Source organism: Thamnophis elegans, chromosome 7, assembly GCF_009769535.1.
Source record: "Thamnophis elegans isolate rThaEle1 chromosome 7, rThaEle1.pri, whole genome shotgun sequence".
NCBI classification, from domain to species: domain Eukaryota; kingdom Metazoa; phylum Chordata; class Lepidosauria; order Squamata; family Colubridae; genus Thamnophis; species Thamnophis elegans.
The window spans coordinates 7,776,485-7,795,669 of record NC_045547.1 but is presented as its reverse complement, the minus strand read 5'-3'; the positions used below and the strand labels follow the sequence as shown (position 1 = coordinate 7,795,669).

The window sequence follows — 19,185 nt, the reverse complement described above, 5'->3', positions numbered from 1 at the left end:
TTCCTGGTCCATCAAGCTTCCTTGAGTTTACTTTAGAGCCAAGGTGGCGCAGTGGTTAGAGTGCAGCACTGCAGACTACTTCAGCTGACTGCAGTTCTGCAGTTCGGCTGTTCAAATCTCACCGGCTCAGGGTTGACTCAGCCTTCCATCCTTCCGAGGTGGGTAAAATGAGGACCCGGATTGTTGGGGGCAATATGCTGATTCTGTAAACTGCTTAGAAAGGGCTGAAAGCCCTATGAAGCGGTATACAAGTCTAACTGCTATTGCTATTGCTATTGCTATTGCTACTGCCAGTCCTTCGTTCTGAAAACCAGTGGCTGAACGCCAGTTCCTGGAAACATACGCTTGATAATACAGATAGCAGCGTGAAGTACTATCATCAGGAAAGCAATAGTGAAAAGGTCTTGCTGTGCTAAGTGGAGCCTTAATACCTCACAAGCAATCTCAAAAAAAGGTGATAATGATCTAAAAATAGAGCTGGAGAGCCACTTGCACCTATCCCTTAATACCCAGAGACTTCTGTTGTGAGTTATACCGAGTTCATAGGTCAGTGTTCTGACTCCCCTTCTCCGTCCAGGAATGAAAGCCCAAAGCCACGTAACTAAAAAGGTTTCTTTTAATCAGTCCAAGCTCTTGTTGGCTGGAAGCCCAAATAAACACAGAGATAAAAGTCCTATAAACAAACGCAGCACTACAAAGAGGCTTCTTCCAGCAAACCTACTTATCCAAGTTAGCTTCTCTCGGTTTGAACGCGAACATGAACAATCACTAGAACAGGAACGGAACGTTGACTTCTGCAACCAGGGCATGGCACCAGCAGTCTCTTTATACTCAGGAGAGGATCCCAATGAGCAACAGCTGCTCGCAATCATCTCCTGTAAATACTCAGTGGTTCCTTCCGTCGAGTAACCCTTCGACGGGGTGCATCCTGCAACAACTCCCAAGTGTTTCCCTGAACACTCCCTCTGATCCAATGCTCTGCCGCCACCTGGTGGCCAACGGCTCCTGCTGGGTCACAACAGGTCAGCATATATTCTTCCCTTACTAGAGAGATTGCCAGCGAGGGCAGTCAATTTCTATGTAGGCTTTCTCCTCCAGGACTCAAACCCGTCTGCTACGCATCCAGTGGCAAAATTCTGTGTTGCTGTAAATGTCCACAAGAAAAAAATTGTTTACAGAAATATAGCTGTCATCTTGTACCAATTATTTGGAGATATCTCTCAACTATTTTTGGAACATTATATTTACTCACATACGTATCACACACCCATGTAAACCAGGGAGGGATCCAAACAGTTTGAGAACATGTATTTTCTTAACAGAATGTTATTATCCACTTTTAATGTCAGTACTATTTTATATATATATAATATATATATATATATATATTATATATATATAATATATATCTATATATATATATATATATATTAATATATATATAATATATATATATACTGTAAAAAGTTATTTCTATTGCTGGTCTTTGACCGTAATAAAGATCTATTCTATTCTATTCTATTCTATTCTATTCTATTCTATTCTATGAATTGTAAGTATTAATGCCCAGGGTACAGAAATAATCAAACTGTTAAAATGTATATTTAATTTTAGTTAAACTCTTTCGTACAAAATTTGGTTTAAAAAGGCCTTTCATATGGTGGATGGTTAAACACACAGAAATTCAGCTATAACTATTTCCTCATTCGCTGAAAATTGTGAACGCCTGCTTCTGCTGTTTAAGATAAAAACCTAGGATAGGGGGTCTGTTCAGTTGAGTGGGCCTTCCATTTGATTTAAAATAGTTGCTAGTGATTTAAAGCTGTTAAAAAACTTCACAATGTCTGTGCCTAGCTGCTTATAAATGTTGAAAGAAAAAAGAATCCTTGAGAGTATTTGAAGTGGAGAGAATAATGGCCTCTGATTTTATTTCAGCACAAGCAGCTCGAGATTGAAAGAACTACAAAATGGTTGAAGATGTTAAAAAGCTGGGAGAAATACAAGAACACAGATAAGGTAAGCTGAGCATTGCCTTCAGCAATTGTATTTATTGAATGCAAATGTACAAATCGGGCGCTGCAGCCTTGGACTTTTAACCCGCCTACTGTGATATTTGCTAAAAGAACAAAGTACAAAGAAGCTGGATTTCAGAATTTCTCAACTATTAAGTATTTCAAAAATTCTGGCTTATGTAATTGTGGAGTAGGAGTGGAAAAATCCATGTCCTTGTGCCCTCACATTTGGATTACTGCAGTCTCTTCTACATGGGCTGCCCTTGAAGAGCATTCGCAAGCTTCAACTATAGGTAGTCCTTGACTTACTAACCCAGTCGAGCCCAAAATTTATGTTGCTATGCAAGACAGTTGTCAAAGTGAATGTTTCCTTCATTTTTACGACCTTTCTTGCCACAGTTGCTAAGTGAATCACTACAGTTGCTTTAGTTAACACTTAAGTTAGTGAATCTGGCTTCCCCATTGACGTGGCTTGTAAGAAGGCTGCAAAAGGTGATCACATGACCTCCAGAACATTGCAACCGTCATAAATATGAGTGAGTCAGTGGCTTGAATTTTGATCATGTAACCATGCAACGGTCTTAAATGTGAAAAACAGCCATAAGTCATTTTTTCCAGGGCTGTTGTCATTTTGAACAGTCACTAAACAGTTGTAAACCAGGACTACTTATAGAACACAATGCGGCTACACGGGTAATAAATGCATGCATAACATCACTGGTATGTGAAGCGTTTCCAGAGCATTTCCAGATGCAATTCCAGGTGCTGGTTGTCACCTTTGAAGCTCTTCATGGCTTGGAACTGGATTACCTGCGGTAATCTTATCTTCCCAGTTGTTTCCACCCGAGAACTGTCAGCTGATGGGGAATAGATGGTGTGCCTTCTCAGCTGTAGCGCCTGACGGTTCCACCACAAAACCGCGGACGACAAAATCGTGCTCGACGAAAGCGCGCATTTGACGTCATCACAGCGCGACGAAAATATCGCGCTGTGATCGATAAATGTAAAAATAAAGCGAAAACCTTACCCTAACCCCCCCCCAAACCTAACCCTAACCTAACCCTAAACCTAACCCTAACCCTAACCCTTAACCTAACCCTAAATCTAACCCTAAACGTAACCCTTAACCTAACGCTAAACCTAACGCTAACCCTTAACCTAACGCTAAACGTAACCCTAACGCTCTAAACCTAACCCTAACCCTTAACCTAACCCTAAACCTAACCCTTACCTTTATGTGAATCGGCTTGCTTTAATTTTAATTTTATTTCAATTTTTAATTTTTTTCGTCGCGCTGTGATGACGTCAAATGCGCGCTTTCGTCGAGCGCGATTTTGTCCTCCGCGGTTTTGACGGGTCACGGCGCCTGACTTCCAGAAGATTCTCCCTTCAGAGATTGCAATGACATTCACCCTGATGGTCTTTTGCATGGTGGTGAAGACCTGGTTATGTGCCCAGGCTTGGAGCCATGAGTGTGTTGCGTGGTTATAATTTTCTTGGTGTATATAATTTGGTTTCTTGGTTATCCTCTCCTCTCCTGTCTCCCTGCCCACTCCTCCTCTCTCCTTCCCCTCCTCCCCTCCTCTCTGTTCTCTCCTCCCTTCCCCGTCCCTTTCCTCTCCCCTCTCTCCTCCTCCCTTCTCCCTCCCCTTTTCTCTCCCCTCCCCTCCCCTTCTTCAACCACTCCTCTCTCTTCTCCTCTTCTCCCTCCTGTTCTCCATCCTGAGTCATTTGAGATTAGTGGCTGTGAGAAATTGAACAAATAAACACAATCTTACAAAATCCATCTGCTTCCTTTCTTTCATCATCAAAACTGCTCATCCCTGACCCCCATATAAAGGCTCAGGTGCTTCTTTGAAAAATGCCATCATTTGGGCAATATTTAATGGAAGGAGGCTATAATCTCAAAACCCCTTGGTAGTTTATTTTGTGGAAAGAAAGGTGGGGCATTTTGAGTTCGCATCCTGTTACCCATTGGGGTTGTATTGTTGACATTGCTTTACTCCAAGCCTGCTTTATACGTCTTTCCTTTATAGGAATCTTTCCATTTTATGACCTATAAAAACATGCTCCTGAATATTGTGAAACACAATGTTTGGTATGGTGAAGCTCTTATAAAATTACTAAGGTACAGAGAAGTTGCTTTTTTATCCCCTTGAAGCAATTCTTGACAAAAACTTCAGTATATGTGGCCATATAGTTCAATATTACTTTAAGGAAAAAAAATGTGCTAACTTGATTCTGTGCTGTTCAATGTAATTTTCAGCTAGCCACAGGGAGCATTAAGACTGGTGCCAATATGATGCTCATCATTGCTTGCAAAAAAGAAGAGCATAATCTGTACACAGGAGAAATGGAGCACACAATTCTTTCCATGCGCTTACTGCAACTAAACAAATCATCATATCTTCACTAGAACCTAAATGTAGACAAAGACAGTAAACTGGTTTCCCATATTGATTCAGAACTGATCTCTTTATGGAAAGCCACTGGACTTCTTCATACGACCGTGGAGGTTGATGTGTCTGATCCTAGAATTAGATTAAGAATGCTCCAGAATGAAAATCTAATTCTTGCTTGTTTCCATGATACCAGCCTGTGGTTTAATGTAAGATGAATCTTGGCTTTGTTATTGTTAGTTGTGAAGTCGTATCCGACCCATCGCAACCCCATGGACAACATTCCTACAGGCCTTCCTGTCCTCTATCATCCTCTGGAGTCCATTTAAGATCACACCGACTGCTTCGATGACTCCATCCAGCCCCCTCACACTCTGTCGTCCTCTTCTTCTTTTGCCCTCCATCGTTCCCAGCATGAGTCTCTCTCCAGTGAGTCCTTCCTTCACATTAGGTAGCCAAAGTATTTGAGTTTCATCTTCAGGATCTGGCCTTCTAAAGAGCAATCAGGGTTGATCTCCTCTAGGACTGACGGGTTTGATGGCCTTGCAGTCCAAGGGACTCGCAGGAGTCTTCTCCAGCACCAGAGTTCGAAGGCCTCCATTCTTTGGTGCTCAGCCTTTTTTTATGGTCCAACTTTCTCAGCCATACATTGCAACTGGAAAATCATAGCCTTGACTGTACGCACTTTTGTTGTCAGGGCAATGTCTCTGCTTTTTAGTATGCTAAATCATGTAATCATGGCTTAGTGGTAGATAAAGAAGTATAATTCCTTCTTCGCAAGCATTGCTACTGTGGTAGTGTTCTCTTTTGAACTATCAAGAGTTTGAAACGGAAAGGAGAGATGAAAGTGAATATTTTAAATGATGGCTTCTTTAGCAAGAAGGTTCTCATTGTTTTTGATAGCGGAATCTCAGGCTCTTGAAGGACTGTTAAATGAGACTTTCTGTGAATTATGGATCATCCACCCTCACATATCCCCTGAAAAGTACTTTAAAACAATATATCCTTTGTTCACCTAAAGCAGTCAGAGAATGTTAAATCGTGGAAGTTTAAGAAGGGACTTAACTGATCTTGAGATTATCTTTATTAACATTGGTAAATGTTATTTTTACTTTTTTTTAAAAAAATGTGGGCTTTTAATCTGGTGTTTCCATCAATGTCTGTTCTGGAATTTTTGCATAAGCAAGTCAGAACAAGCATAAAATGGACATTCTTGACTTAAGGTTGCACTAATGCAAGTCAAGAATTGCATAACATAGAGACTGCTGAAGGAGGTTTTTTTTTAAAACTAAAACATGCTGGAGAAATAATTAATAAGTTAATAGTGTAAGATGAGGGGGAAAAGAAGGCTTGGTTTTCAGGAAGTGCAGACGTTTCTGTATAAGTGACTTAAAACTTTTTAGCTAAGGAAAGTAGCAGAGTATAACATTCGCCAAAGGAGTGAGTTAATAAAGCAGATAGATAGACAATCAGGCTGTTACAGAGAAGAGGAAGTCGACCAATTCTTCAAAGCAGGGTCTCCGCCCTTGGCCACTTTAAGACTTGTGGACTTTGTTGTAGAAAAGACAGGACACGGAAGCCAGCTCTTCAGAGAAGGAAATGTTTATTGCGCAGGTTCAGAAATAATGGCCTGAACCCCGAGTGAAAGCAGGAAATTCCTTTTATAGTTTATTGCTTTTAGCTAAAGCCATCTGTTGGTTTTGGAAACACCCCTCAAGATTTGCCCTTGAGTTACAGCAATATTATGTCTACAGGAAGTCATAATACATAGTCAGCCAACGGTCAAACATAGCATATATTTTGAGGAACTAACAATGTGTCTACCAGACAGATTTACAGTCAAGCCAGCAGATAGTTGAAAATAGACGCTTTGCTTCAGCATATTTCATGTGCAGACTTCCTTCTAACCCATGTCTACCCGCACCATGTCCTAAAAGCAAACGTTTGCAATTTCTATATATGAACAGTTAAAGCTTAATATCATGAAACTCTAGTTTGGTTCAGGCTTGAGGCCTACTTTGGTTCAGCCTGCCACCTCAACTTCAACTCCCAGAATTCCTCAGCCAGCGGGAGTTGAAGCCCCCGAGTCTTAAAAGTGGCCAAGGGCGGAGACCTCTGCTCCAAAACACCCGAGGGCAGGACAAGAAATAACAAGACGAATTGCGCAGCAGCTGTCCAGATGAAGTCAGCGACACTGAGACGAACTTGTAGTTTTATATAAATAAATATTTCACAATTTACAATTTACAGCAGACAAGAGACTCGGGAAAATCATGAGGTGAATCCACAAACAGCACACAGAAGAAGAAGAAAAAAGGGAAACTCCCCCTTTACACCCACGGCAACCAATCGTAGCGTAGGTTTGGCTCATGCAGGAACCAGCCAGCCAATCATCTCCCACCGTGCGTTCTGGCCCATTGTACAATGTTATTGTTCCGGCTACTAATTTTAAGATCATAAACAGGATGGAAATTTATTAATGAGAAATTAATCAGTGGAACAGAAGTTGCCTCCAGAAGCTATGTACGCTTCAACATTGGAAAATTTTAAGAAGATGTTGGATAACCATTTGTCTGAAGTAGTGGAGGCTTTCCTGCCTAAGCAAGGGGTTGGACTAGAAGACCTCCAAGGTCCCTTCCAACTCTCTTACTCTATTCTGTTCTATTCTGTTCTATTTTATGGAGAAATTCCCTGACAGAATCAGAATAGAGCTGGAAGGGACCTTGGAGGTCTTCTAGTCCAGCCCCCTGCTCAAGCAGGAAACCCTGTACCATTTCAAACAAATGGTTATCCAATCTCTTCGTTAAAACCTCCAGTGATGAAGCTCCCAAAACTTCTGGAGGCAAGCCGCTCCACTGATTAATTGTTCTCGCTGTCAGGAAATTTCTCCTTAATTCCAGGTTCATTCTCTCCTTCATAACAAATAATCAGTGGAACAACTTGCCTCCAGAAATTGTGCTCCTTCACTGGAAGTTTTCAAGAAGCTGGACAGAATGATGTAGGGCAGCTGTGGACATTTTGTGGCCCTTGGGCCACATCTGGCCCTTTGGCTGTCCCTGTCCAGCACCTGTGGATTGCTTTTATTTTGAAGGCAACTCCTTTAAAAAAAAAAATACATATGTCTCTTTGGCATATCTAAGCACCTTCACAGCTCCATTGGTCCGGCCCTCCACAAAAATCCCAGTTTCTCATGTGGCCCCTTGGGAAAATTAATTGCCCACCCCTGGTATAGGGGCCTCCTGCTGGAGCAGGGGTGGAAGAGAAGGACCTTCAAAGCCCCTTCCCACAGTATTACTACATGCTCTATATTTTAGTGATTTGGATGACTAGTAGGCACCTTTTGTTAGAAAATGCCTTTCCCCTTTGTTAAAAAGTAGACCGTGGAAATATTTACAGATCCCTCGCATCCTGGACATAACTTGTTTCAACTCCTACCTACCCTCAAAACGACACTATAGGGCACTGCACACCAGAACAACTGGACACAAGGAGAGTTTCCCCCCGAATGCCATTACTCTGCTAAACAAATAATGTCAAAACTATTCACTAAGGCTGCATTACTATTACTATTAGTCTTCTCATCGTTCCTATCACCCATCTCCTCCCACTTATGACTGGTTCACCGACAAAAGGGCTAACGACAAAAGCGCACCCGACTAAACCACGGTGACAAAACCGCGAGTTCTAAAGAGCGCCGACGAATGAGTGCTGAAGCGCGGCGACAACAGCGTGGCGACAGAAGCGCGCTGTAAACCTAACCCTAAACCTAACCCTAACCCTAAACCTAACTCTAAACCTAACCCTAACCCTAACCCTAAACCTAACCCTTACCTTAACTTAAATCGCGCTTCTGTCGGTGCGCTGTTGTCGCCACGTTGATGACATCGCGTTGACGTCGCGGTTTTAGCACCGCGGTTTTGTTGGCGTGTTTTTGTCATGCGCGCATTTGTCGGGTCACGCTTATGACTGCATGGCTGTAACTTTGTTGCTTGTATCCTTACGATTTATATTGCTATTGATTGTTTCCTGATTGCTTATTTGTACCCTATGACTATCATTAAGTGTTGTACCTTATGATTCTTGACGAATCTTGTCGTTTTATGTATACTGAGAGCATATGCACCAAAGACAAATTCCTCGTGTATCCAATCACACTTGGCCAATAAAGAATTCTGTTCTATTACAGGCAGTGTGCATGTAAGGCAGTGTTCTCACCCTCAGCTACTGATATTCTATGTTTAAAACCTACTTAAACCATGTATCTCCTTCCCCATCCCACTTCAATTATGTCCAGTGGCATGAGGGTGGGAGCAGGCTAAGGAATATCAATGGCCATGCAATCAAATTCTGCCTCTTTATTTGTTTGTTTTGCACACACACATAGGGAATAGGGCATACAAGTGTAATAAACATACATACATTACAAAGGGACAGGGGCTTCAGTTGTGAAGACATCGCTGTTATATTGAATTCTGACATTCCCTTAATTAAAATTCTGAAACTCTGGTTGTTTTTAAAAAGGGGCTGTAATTCTAATTTTAAAGGGGGCTGCAATTCTAATTTTTAAAGTCTTGGTTTGGGAATAGCTATAATTGTACCCTTGTTCTCTAGATTTGAAAGTGATTTGTAGTTTGATAAATCACAGTGTCAGCTGTAATTCGTGTATGAAAAATGGATATAGCAATAAGTTGCCCCAAAGAATTGTAAATTAGTGTTTCTCAACCTTGGCATCTTTAAGATATGTGAACTTCAACTCCCAGAATTCCCCAGCTAGCATGCTGAGAAACACGGATATGGATAAATTTTGAGAACATAAAGCATTTTGACATTTTTAAAAGTATCTTATGAGTTTTATGTGAATGGATTTTGTTATTATTGACATTGTAGAAAGGTGGAGGAATGCTTTGTTATGTGGTCATAGTTTAAGGATTGGTTAAATACAAGGCTGAATTATTTCTTGCATGATAAAAGAAATATGTTAAAAAACAACAGATATCCTTACCCCAGAAATCTGCTTATTCAGTGTACTTTAACAGTAGATTATGATCTTGATCAATTTCACTGATGCCACGCGAAGCCTACTAGCTTTTCCTAAATTGTATTTATACAATTCACAACCATCAATAAAGCTATATTCCAATTTCAAAAGTAGTAATTAGGATAGGAATTAAAATTTTGAACAGGAGGATGAAGTGGACACTGTATCTGTGGTAAGTGGATACTGTGTCTGAGCTGACTGGCAAACATGTTATTTGTATGTACCTTGGCTGAATGTTATTAGAAATAGGTGATAAAAATGTAGCTTATTAACTCCTATAAATTTGATATTTGAAGGAGCATAATCTTTTTCTTTCTCAAATACATGGGCTTGAAAAAGTGCATGGTTCTGAAGAATTTAATTTTGACTGCTTAATAATCTATAATCTATATCTATCTATCATCTATCTATCTATCTATCTATCTATCTATCTATCTATCTATCTATCTATCTATCTATCTATCTACCTACCTACCTACCTACCTACCTACCTACCTACCTACCTACCTACCTACCTGTATATGTATATGTATATGTATATGTATATGTATATGTATATGTATATGTATAAAGGCTGTCTGTGTGTATGTCCCCGTATAACTCTGGAACGCTTTGAGCAATTTCAACCAAACTTGGTACACAGATGACTTACTCTCTTGAAACAAATATTGTGGGGGTAAGACACCCCTAACAGCCCTCAGGGTGTGTGTTTTGTTAAGATACAGCCTGTTGTGCCTTAAAATGGCTTCTACCATACTGTCTTAAAATAGCTTTTATTGTACAGCACTGTGGAGTTGCCATGGTAACCACTTCACAGTACTCCACAAGGGGGCTCCCTCTGGTAAGGAGGAAAATCCAAGATTAGAAATTGTGGAAACGTTCATGGAAGGAGGATTAGGATTAATAAATACCCAGGCAATGCCGGGTTACCATCTAGTTAAAAGTAAGAGCCATATTGGGCCGGTTTACAAAATCCACTATTTTCCATGTACTACATGACATAGTAATTAAAGGTTTATAGTTGTGAAATCCATTTGGAATCTTTGGTTTGTAAATTAAACCAGGAGATTAAAGTTCAGTTTCACTTATTGATTTGTTTAAACTTTTCTTTTTCTCCAAATCATAATTTCTTTAGTAAGGATATCTCATCTAGCATCTGTTCTGACTTAAATAGTCCTAGCTCATCTATGCCTAGAGTGCATTTCAGGGTAAAAATAGAGATAATACGGAAAGCAGCTAATCTCTGAGAGAAAGATATTCCACATAGCAGAGGCCGCTGTAGAAAAGGCCCATCTTGTGATCCCCGCCAATTAGTAATCTTTGGTTGATGAGATCTGCAGCATGACCAGTTTTCAGCAATGCTCAATTTTGCATTGACTGTAGCCTCCAGCCAAAACCTAAGAGCCATCTCTGCTTTGGAAACATATTGCTAATACAGGTGGTCCTTGATTTACAACAGTTTGTTTAGTGACCATTCAAAGTTACCATGGCACTGGAAAAAAGTGACCTATGACCGTTTTTCAAACTTATGACCATTGCAGCATCCCATGGTCTCATGATCAGAATTCGGATGCTTGGCAACTCATATTTATGACAGTAGCAGTGTCCCCAGGGGTGTGTATATTGTGTGTCATGCGCTCAGCTTCTGTAACCTTCTGAGAAGCAAAGACAATGGGGGAAGCAGATCCACTTAACAATCGTGTTAGTAACTTAACAACGGCAGAGAACAAGGGTAGCAAGAAAGGTCATAAAGCGGGGGCAAAGCTCATTTAACAAATGCCTCCCTAACAACAGAAATTTTGGACTCAATTGTGGTCGTAAGTTGAGGACAATCTGTACCTCTTGATATTGCAGTTGTAATCATGTAATAATTTCAGTCCAATTTACCTCCGTGCATGTTAATTACATTTGCTTTTCTTTTTTGGGCACAGTTTCACAGAAGAATCTATAAAGGAATTCCATTGCAGCTGAGAGGCGAAATCTGGTCCCTGTTACTCGACGTCCCAAAAATGAAAGAAAATGAGAGGTTATTATAATGTGAGTTTTGAAGCCAGAAAGTGAAACATGGAGCTTTTGCTTTACGTAATGGTGGCATAGTGGCTAGAGTGCAGTACTGCAGGCTATGTCTGCTGACTGCCGGCTGACTGCAGTTTGGCAGTTCGAGTCTCACCGGCTCAAGGTTGACTCAGCCTTCCATCCTTCCGAGGTGGATAAAATGAGAACCCAGATTGTTGGGGGGCAATAGGCTGACCCTGCAAACTGCTTAGAGAGGGCTGTAAATCCCTATGAAACGGTATATGAGTCAAAGTGTTATTGCTATAATGCAGCAAATAGTAAATGTAATCCGTTTAATAGGTGTAAAATAAATACCATTCTTTCCCAATTTTTAAATCTTTTTTTCTTCTGGAAAAGTACTGAGTGATAGGAACCCTAAATTAAAATTATCCATTATGCACCTGACTACAACTACAACTTAATTTGTACGCCTGAAGATTTGTGCAGCTTTTTCCTTCTGAAAAGATTCCAGATGTCAGTATTGGTTATAGCAGTGGTTCCCAAACTTGGCAATTTTAAGACTTGTGGACTTCAACTCCCAGAATTCTCCAGCCAGTTCTGCAAGTCTTAAAGTTGCCAAGTTTGGGAACCACTGGATTATAGTATAGTATAATCTTTATTGTCATTGTACTTAAATACAACAAAATTGGTTATAGATGTTTTCGCTACGTTGAGAACCATTGTAGTTTTCTCAGGAACATTTCAGATTTTCCCTTACCTGCCCTGGTGTATTGTTTGTTTGTGTGTGCCTGTGTGTTGTGTGCCAAACAGAGTTATGTTGTTTTGAGTTGAACAGCCTTACACATCTAGTTAATAAAACAGTAAATAGCTGTAGGTACCCCAAGAAACAGTCTTATATCATGTTTATTCTGTTTTACACACTCTTTTTGGATGTTGTATTTGTGTTTAAATTGTTACTTTTCAATTTGGAAATCCAGAGATGTTTTGAAATGAGGGGGTGGGTGCACACAGGAGTTCATCTGCTACTGTTTTGCTTGGGAAATTAATAAATTACATCTAAACCTGCCAGACACTCAATGAACCTATTTCCTTTCACTTTCAGTGAAAGTTGGCAGGAAATTGTGCTGTCAAAAATTGTAATTTAGGGCAGATTCTCAGCCTGTGGACCAAAAGCTACGTAGGATGCTACCAATAGAAGAGAATATTAGTATCACAGGATTGAACTAAGGTGTCCTCAGTGTGTTTAAGTGTCCTTGGTGGTTTCCTTTCAACCCCACAGTTATAATACAATGCTCTTCCTAAATTGATGTCTCCTGGGACTGCAGCTCTCTGAATTTCTTAGCGCATGACCTCTACAATTCTGGAAGTGCTTAAACATCCGGATGGCTTGACTGATAGGTAGAATTTTCTGCAACACGCAAAAACTTCAGAAGCAGCTGCTTCTCTTACCTCATATGCCACTTTCGATTCTTCACATCATTCACTGATCAATAGAACAAATTTAAGATGTTCCTTTCATTCCTTTCACCCGGAGGTAGGCTGATTGACCACGGCAAGGAATGTTGATGTAGAACATTTGGGCCCACCAAATATTTTCCAGATCAACATTCCTTGTCATGGTTCCTCCCAGTTGCATATATGGAAGCCAGCAGAAGGATGTGCATGTAATATCCTTTTCCACTTGAATGTCCCTGTTGTTGCAGTTCAGAAGGATCAATAGCAGTTAGACTTATATACCGCTTCATAGGGCTTTCAGCCCTCTCTAAGCGGTTTACAGAGTCAGCATATCGCCCCCACAGTCTGGGTCCTCATTTCACCCACCTCGGAAGGATGGAAGGCTGAGTCAACCTTTGAGCCGGTGAGATGAGATTAGAACCACTGAACTGCAGATAACAGTCAGCTGAAGTGGCCTGCAGTACTGCACCCTAACCACTGCGCCACCTCGGCTCTTCACTATGGTTGTTCACTATGGTTGACTGCTTGTACAGGTAGTCCTCAACCTACGACCACAATTGAGCCCAAATTTTATATTGCTAAGTGAGACATTGGTTAAGTGAGGCTTTGCCCCATTTTACCAGCTTTCTTGCCACCGTTATTAAGTGAATCACTGCAGTTGTAAAATTACTAACGAGTGAATCTGGCTTCCCCATTGATTTTGCTTGTGGGAAGGTTACAAAAGGTCACCCCAGGACCCCGGGACACTGCCACGGTCATAAATATGAACCAATTGCCAAATGGCCGAATTCTGATCACTGACCATGGGGATGCCGCAACAGTCATAAGTGTGAAAAATAGAAACCACTTTTTTTCAGTGCCATTGTAACTTTGAACGTCATTAAATGAACTGGTGCAAATGGAGCACCACCGGTACTTAAAATCCTGCTTCTTGTTGGAAGAAGATATTTTGTAAGAGAGCAAATGAGTTTTGCTTCCCTCAGCCCAAGCAAAATAAGGTTTATGGCCTTTGTGAGAAGTGGAGACTCATTGAAAAAGGATGATGAGCTAAAATGAGCAGTGAAGTCTTGGTGTATGTACATTTGTTGATTGTTCTCTCTTTCTTCCCCTAGACTTTAAAAACGCGAGCAAGAGGAATCTCTCCAGATATCCGGCAAATTGATCTCGATGTTAATCGGACCTATCGGGATCACATCATGTTCAGAGATAGATATGGAGTAAAGTGAGTGAAGCTAAATCGACTCCTTCCATGTGGATCTCGTTGCTTTTTTATTGTCTAGAACTTCCAAGAGATTTAATCTATACAGAGGTGCAACAAAATTTTGTGTCCTGTCTTCCAGGGCAAAACTTTCTCCCATCCCCTTGATTCCAGCTTAATGTCTCTCTGTGAGATCTTTGGTACTCTTTGTGCTTGGTGGTTTTCTTGCAGAGGTTTGTCCACTGATGATGTTACCCAGCTGGGTAATGAAATGTCTGCCAAAAAACTACCAACCTCAGAGAGCACCAAGGATTTCACAGTTCAACCCTGAACTACAGATATTTCTCTCTGTCTCTCTGCCTTGGGAGATCTGGACTCAAAAGTACACGTGACAGCAGAATCACGCTCATCTATATTTAACAGGCTGGCATAGACATAAGAAAAGCATCCTTAGCAAGATTTTTAGAAAAGAGTTTAAAGTTTTTAAAATGGGAACATTTTCACATTGAAACAGAGTCATATTTTCCCATATTAAATCCTCAATGCTGCGTTTGATTTTGAAATGGCCCAAGGAAATTTTAAAAAGCTGTTACCCTGCATTTTAAAGTGCCAGAAACACTAAACTAACTTGAATGAAAGTGTTCCAAAATTGCCATATTCAGATACCTGCTAGGATTTACCTTCCAAAGAGTCCCTTAAATTAATCCAAAGTTGATATTTGGTAGCCCCCCATAGCCATTTAGATACATATGAAGAAAATTCAGTATTCTTTCAGTATTTTTTAGGTTAAAAATATTTGGAAATTATGAGAGCCAATTACACCTTTTTATGAGTTGGTTTCAGATGCAGTAGGATTACAGCTCTCCAGATTCACCACCCGTGTTGTAAGTTGTAGATTTGAAGCAATAGAAGGGCACCATGTTGCAAATGGATTCTTAAGTACTACAGTCAACTTGTGTTTACTATGAAGTATTGCCCAAGCTCCCTTTTGCCAAACTGAAAGAACAATATTATTGTTTAGTTAGTTGTGAGAGTGTTCTAAGTAGATTTTGGATTGTGATTATTTTAGACAGTTGTATCCCCTTTCTGCAGATCGCTTTTTTTTAAAACCCATTTTCTAAGCTTAGGAGAATTATCAGAACAGTTAGTGAAATAGCATCATGGAAAAATAAAATGACAGTAATTCCACTGAGCATTATCCCACTCTTAGATATATCTAAATTGCCTGTTCTAATTTTTGAACATGTTTTTTTTCGCCTTCACTTTGGGACGATTCAGATGAAATACTGTGTCATGGGTTATCATTGCAACCTCTTAGACTAAAGCTGTATGCGAGCGAGACTCTGGGATTTTTTTAAAAAATAAATTGCATTTCCCCTGATTGGTTTGTTTACACAATTTCTGTTTGAATGGCTCAATACGGTGAACAAGACAAGAACAACAGTGATCAAACCAACAGATTGATAATTGGCAACAAGAGACGTAATAACGTGAGAAAATGTTCACAATAAAATTTGTCAGATAGCGCTCATGACTTGGAGATAACAATAACATTTATTCCTCAAAGGCCCTGGAAGAGCAGCATTGGAACTGCTCCTGATGATTAACAGGAAAGGAGCAATTCTAACTTTCAACAACGTAGTATTCCAGAAGGAGGGGCTCTCAGAGTTTGTTGCATAAATTCAAATCCAGAAGCACACAGATAACTGATGCTGCAGGATTCATTAACTTCTTTATATACATAAGAATACATGAATAAATGTACAATAACAACAGGTGGTTCTTCCAAGTGAACACAAGGCAGGAGAGTTACAGGCAAACCCAAGCAGTTAGTTTCATTTCAGCAGACAAGCCCAGACAAATCTGTTTCAGCTCCCATTGGCTGATTTAGTTGCTATGGCTATTCATTGGCCGACCTTCTTCCCATGTCTCTCCCAGTCATGAATATTTTAACAGGGGCCCACTAAAAAGTGGGCTTGTTTCCATGTCCCCCGGTTATAGGTATTCCTCGACTTACGACTGGCAGTTACAGTGGATCACTAGAACAATTTGAATTCAAAGTGCTAACATCTGCACACAACTCCACAGGCACATGACACATTTTAAGTGCTCAGCCACTTGGCTGCTTTTACAACGGTTTGTAGCGTTGTAGTGATTACATGGTCACGACTTAGTTTTTGCTGGAAACTGGCATTTCCTTCCAGTTTCTGTCAAAACCCCGTCCCATCATGAACAATGTGTTCGCTTAAGACTGTGCCATTTTGCTGCTGCAAAAAACTTTGTAAAATCAGGCCCAGTCACATTGTGACTTGCTTGACGACCATACGCTTATAACCATAATGGGGGGCTCAGTTACAGTACCTGTACTGTTTCCTCTTCGGTGGGTGCCTCTCTTGGATGCAGAGAGTTTACAAGTTGGTATGTTTTCTCTGGCGAGACATTTTGTCAGGAGGAGGAGGAGGATGTCATAATTTCAACTTCAGATGTTACACAGCCAGAGTGACTATGCACAGAGAGGAAGAATTCTGTGGTAAGGATAAGGAAACCAAGTTAGTAAATGGCAAAGAAACTCAAAAGAAATTTGATCTAGTGGTTATAGCACCAAGCTGGAAAGTAGGAGACCATCAGCTTGACTCCTGCTTTAGGCAGGAGAACCAGCTGAGTGACCGAGCCAAGGACCAGGAGATGGTGAGTTCTAGTCCTGCCTTAGGCATCAAAGCTAGCTGGTTGGCTTTGGGCCAGTCACTCTTTCTCTCAGCCCAGCTCACCTCACAGGATTGTTGTGGGGAAAATGAGGAAGAGGAAGGTGTGTTGAATATATTTGCTGCCTTAAGTTATTTGTAAAAACAATAAAGACAGGATAAAAAATAAAGTTGTGAGGATTCAGCATTCTCCCTGAAGCCAGAATTCAGATTGGGGCTAAAATGTAGATGAGAATGAATGGAAGGGCAAGCTAGACCACAGGTGTCCAGGTTTCAGCATATTTTTACAAAATACCCTATTACATTTTGTAAAATGCATGATTCTCTACAACTGTCTGTTTCCTTCAATGCTCAGTTTCTTTTGTTGTAACAGAACTCTTTCCAGATAGGCAACCCACTGTGTGGTCTTTTTTTTCCTTTCAAAGAGAGCTTTTGTAAATATTTTATCATATAACGGAACTGATGTTCTTGCTTTTACAACTCACAGACATACATAATAGATAGACAGCCAATCTTTGTTAAGTAGTAGGCTGTTTTCAGTGTGCAGGGTTATGCAGATGTGCAGGATAGGACTGATATGATATTAAGCCGGCAACATTTTACATCACAAGTAATTTTTCCCGTAACCTGACTCCAAAACACATTTTGATTTTGTATAGTTACATCTTCTGTCTTTTTTCCCCCTCCAGGCAACAATCTCTGTTCCATGTCTTAGCTGCATATTCTGTTTATAATACGGTAAGATGATCTGCATGCTTCTCTGCATCTACACACAGTCAGTTCACATAGGTCACTCTTAAAAGATATTGAATTCATGGAAATATAATTCTCAAGGGCAACACGAAAACAGCGAGTTTGAATAGATGTAATTCTGTATTGGATTGTTTGGCCCAGCAGGTGTAAAAAGAAAATAATTTCTGATTCTTGGCCAGATGCTATCAAAGGTTGTTTTGCAAATACTTGCCTGGGACCATTAAGATCAGAAACTGTAAAAAAAAAAGTGGTGAATAAGTTCACTCAGCCAATAAAATGCTACATGTTATGCGTAATAGTTTTAGCAGTGTTATCGAGCTGGGTCACATACTGAGAAATAGTTGTGGAATTCTGGAACAGAAAGTTACAAATGTTCCTGAAAAGACAGCAGCGGTGTTCTGACCGAGGCTTCCCGAGAGCATGAAGCAAACTCCTTGTCCCGACAAAAAAACTCTTTTATTAATTGACTCTGAATTCTGTTCATTCACATCCAGCAAAGTCTTTCAAGGGAGCATTTACAGTCACAGACCTTATCTGGCTTGGAGAGCTGCCAGGCGATATCTGCAAAACGTGGCAAGGATTCACGGAGAGTCGGGAACCAATTAAGTGAACTAACACCCACACTATCAGGTCCACGTTTCAGGTCCAATTTCTTAGTTCAAATGAATCTGTTTGAAAGGAGAGAAATTTAATCAGAGGTTTTCTGTTGACTTCCTTCTGAAGTACACATTTTCTGTCTTGAAGGCTGTTTTTGTACTAACTAGAATTTCACCATGAGGGCTCAGCTAGTCACCTAAACAGGGGAGAGGAGCTAAAGATTACGTGGAATAAGCTAAAGATGTGGAATAACAACAAGTCAGAGTGCAGAAAAGGGAAAGGAAGGACTCCTTTGTCCTTTCCTAACTTTACAGTCAACATTTCCTTAGAGCAGGGGTCTCCAACCTTGGCAACCAGCCATTGGCTGGGGAATTCTGGGAGTTGAAGTCCGCCAGGCTTAAAGTTGCCAAAGTTGGAGACCCCCCCTGCCTTAGAGCCGTCTTTCTTGACCTTGGCTGGTTTAAAATACATGGACTTCAACTCCCAGAATTCCCAAGCCAGCGTGCCAGGTTAAGAAACACTGCCTTAGGGGCCCCTCCACATCTTCAGGATAAAAACATTAGATCATGATAGCTTGTCCTGTAGAAGCTCTAGTTCCGCCAGTCTCGCTTTCCTTTTCCGTTCTCTGTGCAAAGTCAGACAGAGAACTAATCCTCAGGGATATCCTTCCTCCAAGCATCTCGTCATTCACACTCTGTCTACCCTTGCGAGAGAAAAAGTGAGTGCAATGGCTTTAGCGTTCTTTGCATGCGCACACCAATTTTGTAACGGTTTTGTCCGCTTCCCCCCCCAGGAGGTTGGATACTGTCAAGGGATGAGCCACATAACCGCATTGCTCCTAATGTACATGAACGAGGAAGATGCTTTCTGGGCTTTAGTGAAGCTGCTATCAGGGCCCAAGCATGCTATGCATGGTAGGTACCTGAAGTTTCATTCCATGTCGTGATAGCTAAACTGGCCTCTTCACATTAAACCTTTTTAGCAAACCTTTTTTATTTAAAAAAAAAAGAATTAC

General features: G+C 40.7%; 1 protein-coding gene across 1 annotated transcript in view; it reads left to right on the top strand.

Annotated features, from left to right (window-relative positions):
- LOC116511157 (USP6 N-terminal-like protein) overlaps positions 1–19,185 on the top strand; it is an 84,171-nt gene that overhangs the window by 34,014 nt on the left and 30,972 nt on the right. The window contains 6 exon segments of the mRNA XM_032221016.1: positions 1,936–2,016; positions 11,381–11,466; positions 11,468–11,486; positions 14,033–14,142; positions 17,510–17,558; positions 18,964–19,084. Of these exon segments, the coding sequence (XP_032076907.1) occupies positions 1,936–2,016; positions 11,381–11,466; positions 11,468–11,486; positions 14,033–14,142; positions 17,510–17,558; positions 18,964–19,084 (466 nt within the window).